This window comes from Onychostoma macrolepis, chromosome 08 (genome assembly GCF_012432095.1).
Source record: "Onychostoma macrolepis isolate SWU-2019 chromosome 08, ASM1243209v1, whole genome shotgun sequence".
Lineage (NCBI taxonomy): Eukaryota > Metazoa > Chordata > Actinopteri > Cypriniformes > Cyprinidae > Onychostoma > Onychostoma macrolepis.
Genome location: NC_081162.1, coordinates 28821235 through 28845497, shown reverse-complemented (window position 1 = coordinate 28845497; position 24263 = coordinate 28821235). Strand labels below are relative to the sequence as shown.

Here is a 24263-nt window from a genome sequence, read left to right as displayed (position 1 = left end):
TCTATTTCCTGTTAAATACTGTAAAGCTGCTTTGACTCGATCTGTATCGTATAAAGCGCTATATTATAAAGGAGACATGATGCGATTTGATTCGTGGTACTGGTTTCACAATATGATTTTCTCACATTTTGTCTTTTAAAAAAGAGATTTAACACCAAATTATAAATGAAACGGTGTCCTTTTATTATTTCTCGGACAAAATGCTGCACATTTCTTTGTGAAATTGAAATATGTCACATAACAAAACTAAACTGAAATTTTAAAACATCCCAAATCAAATAAATAAAAGAAATCTCTTCTTACTAAAATTAAAGGCAAACACTGCAGCAGTTTCTGATTTAAATTAGATTGTATAATTTCCAAATTTGAAGCAAAACAGAATGTTTCAACTTTAACTTTGTGAAACTATTCAATTCAAGTTTTTTTTTATTTCACGATGCAAACAGTGTTGGGTAAGTTACTCCAAAAAAGTAATTAATTACTAGTTACTAATTATATCTTCAACGGTGTAATTAGATTACTGTACAAATTACTCTCTCCAAAATATATTTAATTACTTATTACTCATTACTTTCTAAATCCTATATCAACCTCAGCAAGTTAAAGATACAAGGATAGACATGAAACGGTTCTTTTAATTCCTTCAAATAAATAATATATAACTACATAAATTGTTCTGGTCACACTTTAGGGTCCAATTCTCTCTAATAACTATAAACTAACTATACATTTGCCTCAATATACTCCTAATTACTGCTTATTAATACTATTAATTGTTGACAATAAAGTTTAAGAATTGGGTAGGATTAAAGATTTAGAATATGGTCTTCAGAATAAGACATTAATATGTGCTTTTTAAGTAATAATAAACAGCTAATATCCCAGTAATATTCATGTTAATAACCAACAAGTTAATAGTGAGAATTGAGCACTAAAGTGTTATCAATATTCTTATTAACTCACCAAAGTATTTAAAGTGAGAAGGGTATATAAAAAGCATGCATTTTAAGGTTAGACTTTAAATTTTGATGTTAAATCCACGATTGTATTGTTGTATATAACTGTTCTACAGTCTACACACAGTGTTAAGTTCAATTACATAAGAAGTAACTGCATTTAATATTAAATTACAGAAAAAATAAGAGTAATCCCTTACTTTACTTTTTCAAGGGAAAAGTAATTAAATTACAGTAACTAATTGCTTAGTAACTAGTTACACCCAACACTGGTTGCAAAGCAGCTTTACTGAAAATTAAAGTTTACATTATATTTAGGAGTAGCTATACTAACTAAACTATACTACATAAATCATCACAGCAGATGAGCGGAATGAGACGCAGTTGCACTCTCTGCCAGCAGGTGGCGCTTTTGGAACAGCAGCGATACAGTGTTTCCTTGGTTACCGCTGTAAACACAGCAGCGCTGCTACTTTAATATGCATTATACAGAGACCAGATGAAAAGAAAACACCATCTAAACTTTTCTGAAGACAGTCAGTTCCTCTCAGAGACAGTCATATAAATCTGATTCAAGCCGACTTGAATCACCACACATATTTTATCAACGATTGAATCGTGCATCGTTGCATCCCTAGTCAGAACACTGCAAAAAAAATGATTCTCTTTCTTAGTATTTCTGTCTTGTTTTCTAGAATAAATATCTAAACACTCTTGAATCAAGATGTATTTACTTGACAAGTAAAATGATTTAAGATATTAAGCCTTGTTTTCTTTTAAAAAAAATCTTAAAACAAGCCAATGGGGTAAAAAAAAAAAAAATCTTAATTCAAAGGCTAAACAAGATTATTTTTCTTTGCCCCATTGGCAGATATTTTTGCTTGTTTCAACCAAAAACTAACAAAATTGTTACTTTTTTATTTTTATTTTTTTACAGAAAACAAGACACAATATTTTAAGTCATTTAACTTGTACAGTAAATTCATCTTGATTCAAGAATTTGTAGAAAACAAGACAATTTTTTGCAGTGAACACATGAGCCCGCTGCGTCTGAGACGAGTGTTCGTGATGGTGCTGCTCTCTCCTTCCTCCTGCAGATCGAGGCTGATCTGGGGTTTCCTGGAAGAAAAGCTCGCATCATCCACAAGGAGTCGGACATCATCACGGCGTTCGCCATCAATAAGGTGCTGTGACGCGACATGCTGCGGTGTGTTTGTGTCTGATCCGAAGCGTAAACAACAGCCTCTCTCTGTCTTCCAGGCCAATCGCAACTGTTTAGTGATCGCCTCCACCCACGACATCCAGGAGCTGGACGTGTCCTCCATCCTCGCCACGCAGATCCTGACCTGGGTCGATGACGAGAACGAGAACGAGGTCAAAGGGTGAGTTACAGCAGCAACAGCAGCGTGATAATGGCATATGGCCCGGCACTAGAGCGTGTGATGTGTTGTTTGGCAGGACGGATGATTTCCTGGTGGTTCACGCTCGGGACGACTTCACCGCGCTTCACGGCAGCACACCCTACACCCACAGCAGCCCCGGGACACCCATCAACATGCCCTGGCTGGGCGGCCTGCAGACGGGCCGAGGAGCCGCCGTGGTGAGCAGCGCTAACAACACTCCACCGCTAACACCCCGCACACGCTAACGCTCTTCTGTGTGTTCATGCAGCTCATCAAACGCAACATCAACAACGTGAGGCGGATGACGTCACACCCCACGCTGCCCTACTGTGAGTGCCTGCATCAAACACACACGACATGCTTATTATAGCTCTCTCAAACTAAAACACGCCGTTCTTGTCAGATTCATCTGTTTCTAAAGCGTAACTGCTTTAAATGCCACTAGACAATGTTTTCACTCAGAAAGTTCTCGGTGAATGTTTTCATCTCTTTTCACATCATTTCTTTCAAATATTGAACTGAAATATCTTCAATTATGTCTATTTTGAACAATGGTCTTTTTGTCAAAGAATATGGATCAGATTCAGAATGATAATCAAAACTCCACAGCTTGCACAATCCTAAACCACTTTCTGGATCGATATTTCATTCGGTAACATTAGGCTAAATAAAGTTTTGATTTATATGCTGTTTAATGTTTGATGATTGTTATTTTGCATATGCATCTGCTTACACATGTGATCACTTGTTTCTGATTCTACATCGCCGTGTTTTGATCCAGAGATTCAGTTCTCTTTCAGAAGACGTGTAATAGCGCCTCCCACCGTGTGTGTGTGTGTGTGTGTGTGTAGATCTGACCGGAGCTCAGGACGGCAGCGTGCGCATGTTTGAATGGGGTCACTCACAGCAGATCACCTGCTTCAGGAGCCCCGGGAACTCCAGGGTCACCAGGATACGCTTCAATTATCAGGGCAATAAGGTGCGTCCGGATCGTCAGGTGTCACTGCTGTGTGACTGTAGTGCGTGTAAACCGGCTCACGTGTGTGTGTGTGTGTGTGTGTGTGTGTGTGTGTGTGTGTGTGTGTGTGTTGTAGTTTGGGATCGTGGATGCGGACGGAGCGCTCAGTCTCTGGCAGACCAGCACCTCAGGAAACACTCCCAAACCCTATCTGGTACATCCACCGCTCTCTTTGTTCCTCATGTACAGTACTATCATGTACATGATTTTTAAATGTTTTTGAAAGAAGTCTCTTCTGTTCATCAGAGCGGCATTTATTTGATCAAAAATACAGTAAAAACTGTAAAAGTGTGAAAAATGATTGCAATTTAAAACAGCTGTTTTCTATGTGAATTTCTGTTAAACTGTAATTGATTGCTGTGTGCATGTGGATGGGTTAAACGCAGAGCACAAATTCTGAGAAGGGGTTACTTTACTTGGCTACATGTCACGTCACTTTCACATTTCACTTTTCAGTAAAGACATTTATAATGTTACAAAAGATTTCTATTTCAAATGAATGCTGTTCTTAGCCGTGTTCCTCATCATCTTCTGTGTGATCGTCTCCTTGTTTTCCTCCAGACTCTTCAGTGTCACAATAAAACCGCAAATGACTTTGTGTTTGTGGGCTCATCATCTCTCATCGCCACCGCAGGCCTGTCCACAGACAACAGGTACACACACACACACACACACACACACACACACAGACAAAAAACAACTAAATCCTAACACATTCTCTCATCACAGGAACGTGTGTCTGTGGGATACGCTGGTCACGCCGGCATACAGTCTAGTTCACGGTAAGTCATCACACACACACACACACACACACACACACACACACATACACACACACACACTCTCACACATCTAAACGAGTGGTGTGCTGCAGGCTTCATCTGTCACGAGTCTGGCTCCACGGTTCTGGCTCTGGCGTCCAAACAGCAGCTGCTGCTCAGCGGAGGCCGGCGGGGCTGGATCAGTGTTCTGGACCTCAGTCTGAAGATCCAGCGCCAGAGTTTCCAGGCTCACGACTCGCCCGTCAAAGCGCTGGCCGTCGACGCCACCGAGAGCTGCTTCATCAGCGGATCGGCCGAGGGCAACATCAAGGTCTGAGCCGCAGCGCTTGTATACGCTTACAGCACTTACTCAGATTTTCAAATAGCTTTTAGCTTCATATTTTCAGCTTGAGTTTTAGGCATGTAAGTTTGTTTTGTTTTGTTTATTTAGCCTTTCTGTTTATGTCAGGTCTAGTAATTTTAGCATTTCAACTTTTTTGTAAAAAAACATTTTTAGTTTTAAAATTTCCATATATTTATATCATTTTACTTTAGATTTATTTCAATTACAGAGAACAGTTTTTACACATCGTTGGTTGCTTTGGGAATAACTAGTTAGGAATAAACATTGCTGGATGAAAGGAGATGATTAACATGTTTTCACTAATCTGAAATTAAAAATGCAGCCTGTTTTTTGGACATTATGATTGTTTTGCATTTTTCATAAAAATTCAATACTTTTTCCTCCAAAAATTCCTATTAGTATAATACAAAAAAGTCCTTATTTTTCTTATAATACTAAAAGAATTAAAGATTTAATTATTATTTAATATTAATTATTAGAATTAATTATTATTATTAATGTGTAAAGTAATGTGTATATATATTATTTAATTTTATTTTATATATATATATATATATATATATATATATATATATATATATATATATATATATATATATATATATATATATATATATATATATATATATATATATATACACACACAATTTATTATTTTTTATTTTTTTTATTTTTTTTATTTTACATATTGTTTTAAATATATTATATATAAATATTATTATTGTGCAGCATTATATATTTATATAGACAAAATTACTGCATTTTTAACATTGTTAAACTATAGAATTATTTGTATATTTTTGTGTATAAATAATTATTTGAAGCATTTTATATTTGTAAATAAATCAAAAAAGTCAAAAATTTAAAAATATATTAAAATTAATTATAAAAATAAACATAAAGCATTTCTCCTCATCACAGCAATGAGAATTGGAACAGAGAATATTTATTGTCATGAGAAAAATGTCACAATGCAAACAAATCTTAACAGTCCTTAAAATAGACCTGGTGCTCTTTATGCAACGCAGAATGATTATTAAAACCTTGTCCAGCACACTAGTTGATCACAGGGAATAAGTACATGTTGATATAGTTCTGTCAGGAGTCACATGACTGTGTTGTGTGTGTGTGTGTGTGTGTGTGTGTGTCAGGTGTGGAGCATGTCCACCCAGAGCCTCCTGCACAACTTCAGTAATGAACACGCTCGCCAGTCGCTCTTCCGTAACCTGGGCACAGGTGTCATGCAGATCGAGACCGGCCCGGCCAATCACATCTTCTCCTGCGGCGCAGACGGCACCATGAAGCTGCGCCTGCTCCCCGACGCTCTGAGCCTCTACTGCAGCGCAGCCAAGAGCGACGTCAGGTTCATCATGTAGCACACTCATGACTCTTTGCACACGGTAAGACAAGCAATACGAGAGAGACGCTCGAGGACACACAACCCAAACACAGGGATCCTGGGACGGAAGCACACTCTACGATTTCTGCAGCATACTAATCTGAAATATATCTATATATATATATCAGTAAAGCCTTAACTAGCCAAACTGTTGCTAAGCGGTGTTGTGATCGTGCTCTAGACTCAATATAGTGATAAGTGTCCTTATATTTCTACCCAATCATCTCTCGCGCTGGACGTCTCCGTCATCAGACCACTGGATTCTGTTGCGTCTGTCAAACGATGTGTGGTAGTTTCTGTCGTTGTTATAATCGTTCTATGGGAAGGTATTGTATATTACTACAGTAAGCAGTATTTAGTAGGCTGAGATGATGAACTCGGCCATGCAGCTTTAAAGCGACAGCTCACCAAAAAATAAAAACAGTCATTATTTATTCTCCCTCGTGTCGTTTCAAACCTGTACGAGTGTCTGTCTTCTGCTGAACACTGAAGATGATGTTTTAAAGAGCGAACGGTTGACGGCACCCATTCACTTCCATAGTAATTTTTCCTGTAGTATAGAAGTCAATGGGTGCCGTCAACTGTTCGCTCTTTAAAACATCATCTTTAGTGTTCAAAGACACTCATTGAAGCCGAGGAAGAGTAGACGATGACAGGATTTGATTTTTGACTCACACAGATAGTTATACGAGTGTTAATCGTTCCTATGTTCCAATATGAAGCATTTTGTGTCGAAGCATCATTCCATTTGTGAATCAAGCAATCAGCTTCACCTCACGGCTAACTGGAATGAAGATCACAGCTACTTTTATTTTCAGTGTAAATATGGAGTTGAACTCAAGGCGTGATGAAATGATTCTGTGTTAATATAAAGCATATTTATAATCATCGAGGCTCCTGCAGACGTTTGTTTTTAGGAACGTTGTTCAGGGTTTATTTTTTACGCTTTTCTTTTACCTGCCGTCGATCAACTCGGGCACAAGCGCGGCTCCTCTTCATTCGTTCTTTCGAGAGATTTTTATCTGATGAAGGTCATGGTGTTGTTCTTCACCGCAGAGACTGATGCTCTTCCTCAGGATTTCGGTCTTGTTTTCCGGTACAGATATCTGAACATCCTTAAATCAAGAATCATTTACTGGAGATGCAAAATTAAGTCTGAAATATTAATCAAAATTAAGTGTTTAAAACCAGAACAAATATCTGGCAACGGGCTCATAAAATAATTGTTTTCCCTTTTGAATTACGTTTTTTTCCCCCTATTTTAAGTATAAACAAGTAATTAAAAAAAATAAAATATATAAATGGTCTTTTTTTTTTTCCTCTCACAAAACAAGAATTAATATCTGAGGTAATTTTGCATCTCCAGTAAATGTCTTGATATCAGAATATTCATATATTTGCTCTGGAAAACAAGACGGGAATACAGAGCAAAATAATGTTTTCTTCCCCCAGATTATTGCTGATATAATAATGTAAGGAATCGGCTGTAGTGATCATGCTTTCTGCCCTTTAACCTCTCAAATGTGAATATACGCAAATGAATCTAATTTTATAATGAGTATGAAGAGATCTGTAATATACATGACTGTATGTAATGAGAAAATAAATGACTTAATGCAACATCCATATTTCTTTGCGGAGTTTGTAAGTTTTTATTAATGATTATGTCATTTTATTATAAACATTAGTACAGTATTAGCGTTTGTATCAACATTATTGGAAATGTCTAAATGAACCAGAATCAAGTGATGAGGTGATTAATGCACACACTGCAAAAAATGATTTTCTTCCTTAGTATTTTTGTCTTGTTTTCTAGTATAAACTAGTGCTGTCAAACGATTAATCACATCCAAAATAAAAGTTTTTGTTTACAATAATGTGTGTGCTGTGTATATTTAATATATATATATATATATAAATACACACAAATGCATGTATATATTTTGAAAATATTTACATGTATTTACATGCATATATGTATATTCATAGAATTTATTTATAAATATATAAACAAAATATTTTTATTAAACATATACATGCATGTGTGTGTATTTATATATACATAAATATACACAGTACTCACACATATATTATGTAAACAAACTTATTTTGAATGCAGTTAATCACGATTAATGGTTTGACAGCACTAGTAATAATATTTAAGAATTATTGAATCGGGATGAATTTACTGGACAAGTAAAAAAAAGTTTTCTGAAAACAAAAAACTCAGTTTTTGCTTAAAACAAGCAAAAATATCTGCCAATGGGGTCAGAAAAATAAATCTCAAATCAAAGGCTAAACAAGATTTTTTTCTGACCCCATCGGCAGATATTTTTGCTTGTTTTACGCAAAAACTAACACAATTTGGGTAATTTTGGGCATCTTGATTCGAGAATGTTTAGATATTTATTCTAGAAAACGAGACAGAAACACAAAGGAAGATGTTCACAGCTGTGATTAGTGGTGATGAATCCGTTTAGAAGCGTGGATCTTCAGAGTTTGGCGTAGTCCTTCAGCACGGCCTCCAGCTTCTGGCTCAGCATGATGTTCCCTTTGACTTTCAGCTTGCCAGCGAAGAACGCCTGCGGGAGAAACAGAGCAGAACGAGTGTGAATATCAGGACGAGCGCGGCGGCAGAAGTGTGAGAGACGCAGCACCTTCTGAGGGTTGAGTTTGCCCAGCACCACCTCCATGAAGTCCTCGTCGGAGACGGAGAAGGTCACGTCAGCTTTAGAGGCTCCTCTGTGCAGAGATCCTCGGCCCGTCTTCAGATCGATGGCTGCAAGAGCAGTACAGTCAAACATCATCTTCTGAGGCAGTGCAATGCAGAAAAATCATTCTCTTACTCAGTGTTTCTGTCTTGTTTTCTAGAATAAATATATAAACACTCTTGAATCAAGATGCATTTACTGTACAAGTGAAATGACTTCAGATAATGTCTTGTTTTCTGTAAAAAAAAATCTAAAAATGTTGTTAGTTTTTCCTTAAAACAAGCAAAAATATCTGCCAATGGAGTAAGAAAAATTATCTTGTTTAGCCTTTGAATTAAGATTATTTGTTTTATCCCATTGACAGAAAAGTTTGAAAAACCACCTTAAAAGTGCTTAAATCTGAATTTGAAAAAGGTGTAAGAACCCTATTTACTTGAGAAGCAAAATGCATAAAGATATGAAGTCTTGTTTACTGAAAAATTTATCAAAATTAAGTTATTTATGCTTAAAAACAAGAACAAGTATCTGTTAATGGGGTCAGAGAAATAATCTCGATTTTCCTTTGAATTAAGTTCATTTCTCTGAAGTTTTTTCTTCTTGTTTTAAGTAAAAACTCAGTATTTTTAATGTGCAATTTTCCAGAAAACAAAAATTACTATCTTAAGTTTTCCAGTACAAATTTTTTTTTTTTTTTTTTATCATTAAAACGAGCAGAAATATCTGCCGATGGGGTTAGAAAAATCATCTTAATTCAAAGGCTAAACAAGATTATTTTTCTTGCCTCATTGGCAGATATTTCTGCTTGTTTTAAGCAAAAACTAACATTTTTTGATTTTTTTTTTTACAGAAAACAAGACATTATCTCGAGTCGTTTCACTTGTACAGTAAATGCATCTTGAAGCAAGAATGTTTAGATATTTATACTAGAAAACAAGACACAAACTGATGATGATGATGTTGTGTCCGTCACTCACTCCACTCTCGGACGGTTCTGCCGTCTTTGCTGATCTCCCATCCAAACACAGCATTGACCTTCTTCACCAGCTCGTCTCCCGCGTCTCTGATCCTGCGTCCGATCTCAGCGAACACCAGGTCGCTCTGCAGGCCGCCGGTCTGTGAATGAACACCATCATCAGGGTCTGCTCGGAGCGAGTCTGAGCACAGATTGTGTTAATCGTGAGAGACGTGCCTGCGGCGGCTCGGCGCTGACGGACGCTTCTGGGTGTAAGTCTATATACGCTCCAGACAGCACCACATCGCCCGATTCCTTGACCTAGAACGCCAGAACAGATCACTGCAAGCGCTGCTGACTTCACAGCCGCCGGCTACTGCATTCACAAATAGAGCAGAACTCTGGCCCAGGGCATTCTGGGAGAGCGAACGCTTCCTCACCTTGCACTGGATGTGAATTCTGTTCGCTTCCTTCCACATCTCCGTCTGCAGAGACTGGCCCGGATACACGGGCTTCGCGAAACGCACCTGAAACACAGATCAGGGTTATTAACAGGGCTGCAGGTTAATTAATCAAATTAATCACACATCAGTTCAGACTGAGAATCATTACAAAACTGAGACATTACAAAAAGTAGCTTTACAAAGAAATATTTTAATTAAACTTTGAATAAATAATAATTCAAATGAATATTGAAATATGTATGAATATAAATTGAAATGATACTCTAAATATGAAACTAAAAGCACCAGTAGGTGGCAGGAGTTACTGTCTTAATGAGCGAATCATTAAATCATTCATTCAACCGATTCGTTCAAACGACTGATTCATTCAGAAATGATGCCTTTCATTCCTTTCTGAACGAGTCATTGAATCACCGACTCACTTGATTCGTTCAAAGCCATGGATTAATTCAGTAATGAATTGCCGCTGTGGCTTTGATTGGAACTATTTTCATTTGCAAAATTGATCAAAAGCTGATAATATTGAGTCTTAAACACAATATGAACTTCTTGTTTATTGAACTTGTATAAATCACATTAGCAGTGGTGCAGATACTGAGGAGAAACAGCACTGTTTCTGGTGTGATATTGCTAAACTATACCGTATCATATAAATATAAGAGGCCCATTTATTTATTTTTTGTGCTCATATCTTGAATTTTAGGCTCATATAACTGCATTCTAATAGACTTCATCACGCAGTCAGTCTTAACTGCACCCAAATAAACGCATTAAATTCACAGCCCTAGTCATTAAAGTCGAATCCCGTCAGAATCTCGGTCCTGACGCCTCTTTACCTTGATGGACTTGAATCTGGACACGTCGTTCCCTGCGTACTGCTTGAGAACGTGACGAGCGGCGAAGCCAAACGAACACAGGCCGTGCAGGATGGGAGACTTGAATCCTGCGGATCATTTCAAGATCAAGCTTCAACGATCAGAAACCGTTTAAAAGCTGAAGTGTGTTATTCTGTGTCTCCAAACTGAACGGGTTCTGGCATTGGTCGGTCAAACTGATAGTCCCGCCCCAAACTCACTCCATTGGTTGACTCTGCATATTAATCTGGAATATTTTAACATCCTGAAAATAACACACTTCCTGTTAAAGAGCGTCTTTACCTCCCATCGCGGCGAAACTGGGGTCGATGTGCAGCGGGTTCCAGTCACCGCTCAGTCTGTACAGAGCCGCCTGAACACCAACAAACACACACTCATCATATAACACACACTCATCATATAACACACACTCATCATATAACACACACTCACCATATAACACACACTCATCATATAACACACACCAACAAACACACACTCATCATATAACACACACTCATCATATAACACACACCAACAAACACACTCAACAAACACACACTCAACATATAACACACACCAACAAACACACACCAACAACACACACTCATCATAACACACACTCATCATATAACACACACCAACAAACACACACTCATCATATAACACACACTCATCATATAACACTCACCAACAAACACACACTCATCATATAACACTCATCATATAACACACACACTCATCATATAACACACACTCATCATATAACACTCATCATATAACACACACTCATCATATAACACACACTCATCATATAACACACACCATCATATAACACACACCATCATAACACACACTCATCATATAACACACACTCACCATATAACACACACTCACCATATAACACACACTCATCATATAACACACACCAACAAACACACACTCATCATATAACACACACTCATCATATAACACACACCAACAAACACACACTCATCATATAACACACACTCATCATATAACACACACTCATCATATAACACACACTCATCATATAACACTCACCAACAAACACACACTCATCATATAACACACACTCATCATATAACACACACCAACAAACACACACTCATCATATAACACACACTCATCATATAACACACACCAACAAACACACACTCATCATATAACACACACCAACAAACACACACTCATCATATAACACACTCATCATATAACACACACTCATCATATAACACACTCATCATATAACACACACTCATCATATAACACACACCAACAAACACACACTCATCATATAACACACACTCATCATATAACACACACTCATCATATAACACACACTCATCATATAACACACTCATCATATAACACACACTCATCATATAACACACACCAACAAACACACACTCATCATATAACACACACTCATCATATAACACACACTCACCATATAACACACACTCACCATATAACACACACTCACCATATAACACACACTCACCATATAACACACACTCACCATATAACACACACTCACCATATAACACACACTCATCATATAACACACACTCATCATATAACACACTCACCAAACACACACTCATCATATAACACACACTCATCATATAACACACACTCATCATATAACACACACTCATCATATAACACACACTCATCATATAACACACACTCATCATATAACACACACTCATCATATAACACACACTCATCATATAACACACTCATCATATAACACACACTCATCATATAACACACACTCATCATATAACACACACTCATCATATAACACACACTCATCATATAACACACACTCATCATATAACACACTCATCATATAACACACACTCACCATATAACACACTCACCATATAACACACACTCACCATATAACACACACTCACCATATAACACACACTCACCATATAACACACACTCATCATATAACACACACTCATCATATAACACACCAACAAACACACACTCATCATATAACACACACTCATCATATAACACACACCAACAAACACACACTCATCATATAACACACACTCATCATATAACACACACCAACAAACACACACTCATCATATAACACACACTCACCAACAAACACACACTCATCATATAACACACACTCATCATATAACACACACTCATCATATAACACACACCAACAACACACACTCATCATAACACACACTCATCATAACACACACTCATCATATAACACACACTCATCATATAACACACACCAACAAACACACACTCACCATATAACACACACTCACCATATAACACACACCAACAAACACACACTCAACATAACACACACTCATCATATAACGGACTCATCATATAACACACACTCACCATATAACACACACCAACAAACACACACTCAATATATAACACACACCCATCATATAACACACTCAACATATAACACACACTCATCATAACACACACCAACAAACACACTCATCATATAACACACCAACAAACACACACTCATCATATAACACACCCATCATATAACACACTCATCATATAACACACACTCATCATATAACACACACTCATCATATAACACACACTCATCATATAACACACACTCATCATATAACACACACCAACAAACACACACACTCAACATATAACACACACACTCACCATATAACACACTCACCATATAACACACACATCATATAACACACACTCATCATATAACACACACTCATCATATAACACTCACCAACAAACACACACTCATCATATAACACACACTCATCATATACACACACTCATCATATAACACACACCAACAAACACACTCATCATATAACACTCATCATATAACACACACCAACAAACACACACTCATCATATAACACACACTCACCAACAAACACACACTCATCATATAACACACACTCATCATATAACACACACTCATCATATAACACACATCATATAACACACACTCATCATATAACACACACTCATCATATAACACACACTCATCATATAACACACACTCATCATATAACACACACTCATCATATAACACACACCAACAAACACACACTCATCATATAACACACACTCATCATATAACACACACTCATCATATAACACACACTCATCATATAACACACACTCATCATATAACACACACTCATCATATAACACACACTCATCATATAACACACACCAACAAACACACACTCATCATATAACACACACCCATCATAACACACACCAACAAACACACACTCAACATATAACACACACCAACAAACACACACCCATCATAACACACACCAACAAACACACACTCATCATATAACACACACCAACAAACACACACTCATCATATAACACACACCAACAAACACACACTCATCATATAACACACACCAACAAACACACACTCATCATATAACACACACCAACAAACACACACTCAACACATGATGCACATCAACATAAAACACATTTATATACACTACTGTCAAACGCTTGGGGTCTATATGTTTCTAAAACAAGTCTCTTCTGCTCAGCAAGGCTGCATTTATTTGATCAAAAATGCTGTAAAAATGTGAAATATTATTGTAATGTAAAACAGCTGTTTTCTATGTGAATATGTGTTAAACTGTAATATATTTCTGTGATGCAGCTGTATTTTCAGCATCATTACTGCAGTCTTCAGCGTCACATGATCTTCAGAAATCATAATAATATGCTGATTTGCTGCTCAACAAACATTTCTGATTATTATCAATGTTGAAAACAGTTGAAAAACTGTGATGCATTTTATTTTTCAGAAATCAGAGATGAATGGAAAGTTGAAAAGAACAGCATTTATTTGAAATAGAAATCTTTTGCAACATTATAAATGTGACCCTGGAGCACAACACCAGTCATAAGGGGAATTTTTTTTAAATTGAGATTGATGTATCATCTGTAATCTGAATAAATAATCTTTCCATTGATGTATGGTTTGTTGGACAATATTTGTCTGAGATACAACTATTTGTAAATCTGGAATCTGAGGGTGCAAAAAAATCTAAATATTGAGAAAATCACCTTTAAAGTTGTTCAAATAAAGTTCTTAGCAATGCATATTACTAATCAAAAATGAAGTTTTGATATATTTACAGTAGGTAATTTACAAAATATCTTCATGGAACATGATCCTTACTTAAAGTGCCCCTATTATGGATTTTTGAAGATGATCTTTCATGCAGTGTGTAACACAGCTCTAAATTAATAAAAACATCCTGCACAGTTTTAAATCTGAAAGTGCACCGTGTATAAAGTTATTGTCTCTCAAAAGAAAGAGTCGACTCTGAATCATTGAAACGAGTCGTTTTTAAAATGTTGACGTCAGCATGAAACATTAGCATATTGCCGCCCACTTGTTGCCGCTGCTGGAGCGTTAAAAATAGCAGTTTGCCCGGTAACGGCCGTTCACAAATCAGCACTGCCCTCTGCTTTAAATGAAATCGACCAATCACCGCAGAGTAGCGTCACGCAAAGAAGAGGTTTGGAAAAATGCATCGTTGAGAGAATTGTTTGGGAGTCGTTGAGCAAATAAAGTAAAAATAAATGCATTGCAAAGTGTTTTTTGATCTTGCGTGCATGTTAACCTGTTGTTGGGGACTCCCAAAACCAAAATATGAACCTTTCATAACCCATAATAGGTGCACTTTAATATCCTAATGATTTTTGGCATAAAAGAGAAATGGATAATTTTGAGCCATACAATGTATTGTTGGCTATTGCTACAAATATAGCTGTGCTGCTTATGACTGCTTCTGTGCTGCAGGGTCAGTAATCTCTTTGCCTCTTTTGATTGATTTAATACATCCTTGATGAATAAAAGTATTCGTTTCTTTAAGAAAACCCAAGCTTCTGAACAGTAGTGTAGCTCCAGGAAGATTCTGGTGTGAATGCAGTGAATCTGTTGGTATCGTGTGAATCTGACCTGATCTCTAGATGTCTGATCCACAATCACAGCGTCTGGAGGTCTGTCTGGAAGAGGAGCTGTGACCTGAAACAGTAAACCATTCTTTAATGACTGTGACACAATCCAGCTGAAGGTGTTACATGGCTTTTGTGACGGGAGTGTTTGATTCACCACAGCCTTCTGGGACGTCCGCTTCCCTCCGAATCCTCCAGAGCCAACAATAAACACCGAGAACTGATTATAACACACCAGCTCACGCTCGCTGTACGTATGAACTGAAACACAAATACACTACAGTTCAACAGTAATACTTTGAAAGAAATCAATACTTTTATTCATCAAGGAGACGCATTAAATCACTCAAAGAAAAAAAAAGTGGTGCATCAAACAAATAAATTACAGTTTAACACATTCACATAGAAAACAGCTGTTTTAAATAAGAATAATATTTCACTATTTTTTACTGTATTTTTGAGCAAATAAACACAGCCTAAATGAGCAAAAAAAAACTTCTTTAAAAAAACACATCTTGCCAACCCCAAGCTTTTGATGTCGATCGTGTGTCTCTCGTTAGTTAAACTGGTGGAAGCTGGACTATAACTCACCGTCCAGCAGGATGACCATTCCTGATCCTTTATCCAGCACATCTGCCACGGTGGCCCGAGACGTCAGAGTCCCTGAGGAGAGAAAATACATCTTCAGCATCCACGTGAGCGGACAGCATGAGCAGATCCGGTGTGTTTGCGGCGGTCACCTGAGGTGGGCAGCGGTCTGAACATCTCCAGATACTGCTCTCCATGCAGCAGCTGCAACACACACACACACCGGTCACACACACACACGCTCAGATCAACATGTGAACCGACGGATGATGGATGTTTACCCTGGTGAAGTCGATGTCGAGGCCTGGGATGCTGCCGAGGCCCGTCATGGCGCTCTGGGCCGGAATCACTCCAAACGTGGGAAGACAGCTGAAGTCCTCGTGGCCTTCATAGAGGAACTTGAGGTGGTCAGGCTCTCTGGTGGACATCCCCACTCCCAGAGCGTACAGAATACAGTTCATGTGTGTGTAAGAGAAGCTCATCTCCGGCAGCGTCTGTCCCACAGCCAGCGACTGACCAACACAACAACACCTTATACAGGAGCCGTCCAGAGACTCAACACGACTGATCAGTGTGTACACTGCACTAAATGCTTTTCCTTAATATTTACATCTTGCAAATATCTAAACATCAAGATTACTGACGAAGCAAAATGATTTAAGAATATGTTCTCATCCTCAGGATCATCTGAGATCAGGATGAGTGTGTTTCTTCATCAGGTTTGTAGAAATGTGTCTCTGCATCAGTGTCTCAGTAATGGATGCTCTGCAGTGAATGGGTGCCGTCAGAATGAGAGTCTTAAAAATGCTGGATTTGTTTCAGCTTTTGTCTTCTTCAGATGTTAACTGATGGACTGGAGTGCTGTGGATTATTGTGATGTTTTTATCGACTCTCATTCTGACGGCACCCATTCACTGCAGAGCATCCATTGCTGAGACACTGATGCAGAGACACATTTCTACAAACCTGATGAAGAAACACACTCATCCTGATCTGGTATGAATTGATGGTGAGCACATTTTGCATCTCCAGTGGTTTAAGGATGGAAAGCGGGACAGTAGCAGCGCTCGTGAGGAAGAGCACAGTGTTGTTCAGTGTGTTGATGATGTTCTCACAGGGTTTGTGCCGGCGGACGCTCCGGTCGGATTGGCTCCGATCCCGCGTTCATCTTCCACTCTGGACAGAACCTCCACCAGCGTCTGCAGCGATTCTTCATCAACACAGCGAGTATGTTAATTAGCTCTGACGTGCACTAACGAGGCTGAAGCGCTCTGGACGTTTGGTGTCCTAACGAGCTGTAAGTGTGAGTGTGGTTTACCCTGGATGCTGGCGGGTTTGGTGGCGTCGGTAAAGTCACAGATCTCGTTCCAAGTGTCTCGAACAGCCTCCGGCGTCATGCTCCTGTTCTTCTGCCGCAGGGTTCGACCCAGACTCCTCTCCCAGCGCACTGCAGGACGGCAGAAGCAGCACAGCTATATTTGTAGCAATAGCCAACAATACATTGTATGGCTCAAAATTATCCATTTCTCTTTTATGCCAAAAATCATTAGGATATTAAGATCATGTTCCATGAAGATATTTTGTAAATTTCCTACCGTAAATATATCAAAACTTCATTTTTGATTAGTAATATGCATTGCTATAAGGTCAAACCCTTTTTACACCTAATAATAGTTACACATAATAAAGGGTTTGACCCTGGAGCACAAAACCAGTCATAAGGGTCAATTTCCAGAAATTGAATAAATAAAAAGTTGAATAAATAATCTTTCCATTGATGTATGGTTTGTTGGACAATATTTGTCTGAGATACAACTATTTGTAAATCTGGAATCTGAGGGAGCAAAAAAATCTAAATATTGAGAAAATCACCTTTAAAGTTGTTCAAATGAAGTTCTTAGCAATGCATATTACTAATCAAAAATGAAGTTTTGATATATTTACGGTAGGAAATTTACTAAATATCTTCATGGAACATGATCTTAATATCTTAATGATTTTTGGCATAAAAGAGAAATCAATCATTTTGACCCATACAGTGTATTTTTGTATGACTTAAGACTGGTTTTGTGGTCCAGGGTCACATATAAGGACTAGTGCAGCTGATTGTGTGCGTAAGAGTGAGTCATGGATGTATCTGAATTGCTGATGCGGATCTTCTCCCACAGAGATCATCAGGTTCAGCAGGACTTACATTTGCCGATCCATCCGGCGCCGACCTAAAACAAAAGAAACAGCTCAGAATAAACACATTTGCATGTATGTATTGATCAGACGCTTTTATCTAAACTGCAACTAATGCGTTCAAGCTACAGTATACGTTCATTCAGTCCACGCATTCCCTTGAAATCAAAGTGTTTGAGTGACAGGAGCGTCCTCCGCACACCTCAAACAGCCCTCCGTTCTCCGGACACGCTTCATGACACAGCCACAGCACCAGCGGCGCCACGTACTCCGCCTTCAGCGACTGCACCAGATCTGACACACAGAGGAACACGGATTATGAATTTGAGCTCCAAACCAAACTCCAGAGTTATTCGGCAAACACTGTGCCTTAAATCAAATAGAGGATGAGAAACGCTTTCTTCTTGTCTGCTACAGGGCAAATATTCTTTCCACAATTTGAAGCATTGAATTGTTCACTTTTCGCTATATATTAAGAGAGGATGAGACGGCTGCAAAATATGTATACACCATACGACATGGTTAAATCATTGTATTCATGTGCTTTATTTGACATATTCTTCATTGTATATAATTGTAATTATTATAATTAATATTAGAGATACTGTCTGCTGTTGTTATTTTATTGTATTTATTTATTTATTTATTTTCTCTCATTTATGGTCTCCTTTATTATTTTGTGGTGTAATTATTCTGTATTTTACACATCTAAAATGCTTTGGCAATACTGTAACACAAATGTCATGCCAATAAAGCAACTTGAACTTGAGAGAGAGAGAGAGACTGTATTGCCAAAGCATTTTAGATGTGTAAAATACAGAATAATTACACCACAAAATAATAAAGGAGACCATAAATATGAGAAAATAAATAAATAAAAACAATAAAATAACAACAGCAGACAGTATATCTAATATTAATTATAATTACAATTGTATACAATGAAGAATGTCAAATAAAGCACATGAATGCACTGAATTAACCATGTCGTATGATGTATACACACTGCAAAAAATTATTTTCTTAGTGTTTCTGTCTTGTTTTCTAGAATAAATATCTAAACATTCTTGAATCAAGATGCATTTACTGTACAAGTGAAATGATTTAAGATATTAAGTCTTGTTTTCGAAGCAAAATAAAAACATAAAATAACAATTTTGTTAGTTTTTTCTTAAAACAAGCAAAAAAATCTGCCAATGGGGTCAGAAAAATAATGTTGTTTAGCTTTTGAATTAAGATTATTTTTCTGACCCCATTGACAGATTTTTTTGCTTGTTTTAAGCAAAAACTAACAAAATTGTTATTTTATGTTTTTATTTTGTTTAGAAAACCAGACTTAATATCTTAAATCATTTCCCTTGTACAGTAAATGCATCTTGATTCAAGAATGTTTAGATATTTATTCTAGAAAACAAGAGAAAAACACTAAGTAAGAGAATCATTTTTTGCAGTACATAGTTTGCAGCTACACTGCAAAAAATGCTTTTCTTACTAAGGTTTTTAGTCTTGTTTCCAGCCAAAATATCTAAAAATTCTTAAATCAAGAAGGATTTTCTAGACAAGTAAAAATTGTCTTGTTTTCAGAAAAAAACATGTCAAAATTAAGTGAAACATGCAAAATAATCTGCCAATGGGGTAATCAAAATAATCTTGTTTTCTGTTTGAAATTACCCCATTGGCAGAAAAAAAGCACAATTAAATGCTTCAAACTGTGGTCTTGTAGCGGTGTGTTTGAGTGTTAGGGACGCTGAACCTGGAGGCATGACGGTCTCGGTGAGGCGGGATCCTGCGGTCGGCGCGACCGTGTTGCAGTGGATGTTGTATTTCTGCCCTTCGATGGCCAGCGTGTTGGACAGCCCCAGCAGACCCAGCTTGGCCGCGCTGTAGTTGGCCTGGCCGAAGTTCCCGTAGATTCCTGCTGCGGACGATGTCATGATGATCCTGAGAACAGAGTCGAGAGCCGTGACGAGCGGCTGGGGAGAACCACAGACGGCTTTCACAGATCTGCACAAACCTCCCAAACTTCTGGTTCTTCATGTGGTTCCAGGCGGCCCTCGTGACGAGGAAGGAGCCCCTCAGGTGCACTCGCTGAATCAGGTCTGAAACAGATTCACTAAACATCCTCAGGCTAGAAGTAGCTCATGACTCACCGATTTAAGACAAAATATTAAAAATAATAGGTGTCAGTCTAAATTTGGGACTCATAAATGATTGCTCTAAGAGTATCTCACAAAGTGTTTTAGCGCTAAAGCTAGCTCGTTTCATTAATCAGCCGGACAAGAAGTAACAGTCCAGTTTGGTTTTCTTTTACATTTGCATGTCTTACTATCAGCCGTGATTATTCTACTCTGTTAATTAAAATGCTGTTTATATGTGACCCAGGAGCACAAAACCAGTCATAAGGGTCAATTTTTGGAAATTGAGATTTATGCATAATCTGAGAGCTGAATAAATAATCTTTCCATTGATGTATGATTTGAAAATCTGGAATCTGAGGGTGCAAAAAAATCTAAATATTGAGAAAATCACCTTTAAAGTTGTCCAAATGAAGTTCTTAGCAATGCATATTACTAATCAGAAATGAAGTTTTGATATATTTACGGTAAGAAATTTACAAAATATCTTCATGGAGCATGATCTTAATATCCTAATGATTTTTGGCATAAAAGAGAAATGTATAATTTTAATTGTATTGTTTTGTTGGCTATTGCTACAAATATAGCTGTGCTGCTTATGACTGCTTTTGTGCTGCAGGGTTACATTTGCATATTCACTAATTGTTTATGAGAAGCACACATGTAAGAGGCTGACAATTAGCTGAACATATACTTGTTTAATTAGTGACACTTAGCCTGCATTTTAAATGTTTTATTTGAATATGGCAACATAACATCGTGCTCAACAATATTTCTATGAATACATCTCTGACAGAGACTATCAGCCAATCACTGTGTGCATACTTAATAAGCACTCTGACATCACCCATAGCAACGAGGTAAACTCCGCCCCCTCACTCTGAGCTTAAGACTGCTCTCTATTCCTCAGCACAAGTTTGTCAGCTTTGTGAACAGTTTTAAGAGAAAACTCTTAGCTAAAAACTTTACTGCGGTTTAGGAGAACTCTTAGTGGTGAGATAAAGTGTTTAGTGAATACGGGCCCTGATCTACAGCGACACGTGTACAGTGTGACGGGCTGATGCTGGAACGTACCCCAGTCCACATCGCTGGTCCTGGCGAACGACCGGTCCCGCAGAATCCTGCAGAAAACAGCAGAGAAGTACAGCTCACACCGACACAACCAGTGCCGCAATGTTACTTTTAAAAGTGATGCATTACAATATTGCATTACTCCCTAAAAAAAAGTAAGTAATTATGTTACTTTGTTACTTTTTATGGAATGCGATGCGTTACATTTGAGTTACTTTTTAAATCTGGGCAGAGCTTGCTTGTTTGTTTTTAATATAAAATGTTCTATCTGTTACTGACGTACTAACACCAGAGCTGTCCGTCAACACATGAGAAACACAGTAACTGGAGTTATTTATTTGAAAACGTAACTCGGATTTTTCTCTCTAAACTAAAAAGTAATGCGTTACTTTACTAGTTACTTTAAAAAGTAATCCGATTACGTAACTCTCAGTAGTGCAGTAACCAGCACTGCTCACAAGCATCCACTTACCCGGCGTTATTCACCACGATATCTGAAAAACACCACAAACTGCTCGTGAGCACAACAGCAGCTGAATGAATCACTGTCAGACATTAATGCATTTATTTAAAGAATCATTTACTGAAATTCCTTCTGCACGTTTAGTAGTTTATTTGCACTAAAATGCAGAAGTGTAGATCGCAACAGTTGTTCCGGAAGCAAAAACTCCAATCATTTTCTTCAGAGTGAAACACGTTCTCATTATTAAACTTATTTTTAGAATAATCATATTTAAAACTAAATTACCCATGATGCTGCATAGAAAATTCCACCAATCAGATACTTCAATATTTGTGTGTGTGTGTATATATATATATAACATGCATATTTTGCAATAAATGTAAAATCTGTTGTTTCCACAGATACAGTCAACAACTTCAAATTAATGGTTTTATATTTTGCCATTCATTTGATTGTCATTCGCAATGCATCATAGAAATGTAGTTCTTTTGTACAATTTTCAAATGCTTTTTTACTTTGAATCAGTGTTTGGGTAAAACTTCATAACACCCTTTTTGTATAATGCATTATTAAGGTGTTCATAATGTATGCAGTAATGCATTATATCTTTTCATAAATAATTGTAACCAAAAATGCATCATAATATTTGAAGGTTTGTTTGTCTTGTGTTTTAATGCATTATACTTTCTAAAGGTGTAATAACAGATAGATCAGTATTATAACTGTGGTTACAACTATTCATTAGATCATAAAATGCATTACAAGGAATAATTAATGCATTAAAACTATCTTTATATAATGCATTATATATAAAGGCTATTTTTTAAAACTATTTTTATAATGCAACGGCACCTATTCGGCCAAACGTGTCCAGCGCCGTCTGGATGAGCTTCTCACCGTCTTCCACTGAATCTGTGAGGAGAAGAAACCAGAGGTCTGATCATCATGAACACATGTGAATCACAGGTGTACTGCACATCTGTGCTGGAACCGATTCATCATCACTGACCGTAATTGGCCACGGCTTTGCCTCCTTTAGCTCTGATCTCCTCCACCACTTTATCAGCGGCTGCTGAGCTCCTGCCACCTCCTTTAATATCTCCTCCCAGATCATTGACTGTGTGAAGAAAGAGAGCGAGTCGTGAGTCGCGACTCACTTGAACTGAATCAATGATCCGATCAGAGCGACTCACCGATGACCGCGGCTCCTCTCTGACCGAACGCCAGCGCATATTCCCTCCCCAAACCTGCAAAACACACACGATTAACACGATTACCATAATTATCTGAGTGATTTATGAATATCTGCCTTATCTGAACCGAATCACACCATCGTGGGCGCAGAGTCATTGACTCTTATCTGCTGTTTGTACTTTGATCGACACAGAAAAGCTGCATCACTGCCAAACAACACGCTTAAGTACTTAGAAAGGCCTTTAAGCTCAATATTCTGAGCGAAATAATGCACGCTAATAAATATAAAACATCCATATTAATGCGTCAGCACTAACTTGCACAATAAAATGTCAATAATACAGAAGTTTGTGGTTTATGTTCGCTGTTTACTGCACAGAAAGCGTGTGTCTGATGCATTAACGCATTAAACTTCCGCAACACTCGTTATATTCCTCTATTAACGGATTCTGCATTAACATATTTGCATTATTTGCATAAATGCGTGAGTTTATGATGATGAACTGACCTCCTCCGGCTCCGGTCACCAGCACGACTCTGCCGTCGAAAGTCAAAGGCGCTGACATCTTCAGATGATGTATGTTTTTGTGTTTATGATGATGACTGAGGTGATGTTTTTTACTCTGAAAAGTCTACGGATGGATCTGCAGTGAAACGCTCCGCCGTGACTTTTACCCCACTTCCGCGAACGGCGCGGTGACGTCACCGAGCAGCGGCC

General features: G+C 37.7%; 2 protein-coding genes across 2 annotated transcripts in view; one reads left to right on the top strand and one right to left on the bottom strand.

Annotated features, from left to right (window-relative positions):
- dmxl1 (Dmx-like 1) overlaps window positions 1-7525 on the top strand; it is a 52676-nt gene extending 45151 nt beyond the window's left edge. The window contains 10 exon segments of the mRNA XM_058784621.1: window positions 2054-2140; window positions 2217-2338; window positions 2415-2556; window positions 2628-2688; window positions 3211-3338; window positions 3454-3531; window positions 3939-4030; window positions 4107-4159; window positions 4252-4469; window positions 5654-7525. Coding sequence (XP_058640604.1) covers window positions 2054-2140; window positions 2217-2338; window positions 2415-2556; window positions 2628-2688; window positions 3211-3338; window positions 3454-3531; window positions 3939-4030; window positions 4107-4159; window positions 4252-4469; window positions 5654-5878 — 1206 coding nt within the window. The 3' untranslated portion in view covers window positions 5879-7525.
- A 102-nt stretch (window positions 7526-7627) lies between these two features.
- Window positions 7628-24263, bottom strand: hsd17b4 (hydroxysteroid (17-beta) dehydrogenase 4). Its single transcript, XM_058784635.1, has 24 exons — window positions 24054-24263; window positions 23545-23598; window positions 23361-23468; window positions 23204-23263; window positions 22361-22382; window positions 21892-21938; window positions 20697-20781; window positions 20436-20623; window positions 18885-18976; window positions 18693-18717; window positions 17817-17945; window positions 17614-17708; window positions 16780-17010; window positions 16651-16702; window positions 16502-16573; window positions 16068-16171; window positions 15915-15980; window positions 11186-11255; window positions 10865-10971; window positions 10005-10091; window positions 9802-9885; window positions 9587-9725; window positions 8559-8680; window positions 7628-8483 (listed from the first exon to the last, which is right to left on the bottom strand). Exons 1-24 carry the CDS (start codon window positions 24109-24111, stop codon window positions 8394-8396), a joined length of 2187 nt encoding a protein of 728 aa, XP_058640618.1. The 5' UTR covers window positions 24112-24263; the 3' UTR covers window positions 7628-8393.

Excerpts from the sequence above, each read along its gene's own strand:
- hsd17b4 (XM_058784635.1), bottom strand. The coding sequence starts at position 24,111 with ATGTCAGCGCCTTTGACTTTCGACGGCAGAGTCGTGCTGGTGACCGGA. Across the intron at positions 18,977-20,435 it reads CGAGACCGTCATGCCTCCAG|ATCTGGTGCAGTCGCTGAAG; the intron begins GTTCAGCGTCCC and ends TCTGTGTGTCAG. Across the intron at positions 16,574-16,650 it reads CAGACCGCTGCCCACCTCAG|GGACTCTGACGTCTCGGGCC; the intron begins GTGACCGCCGCA and ends TTCTCTCCTCAG.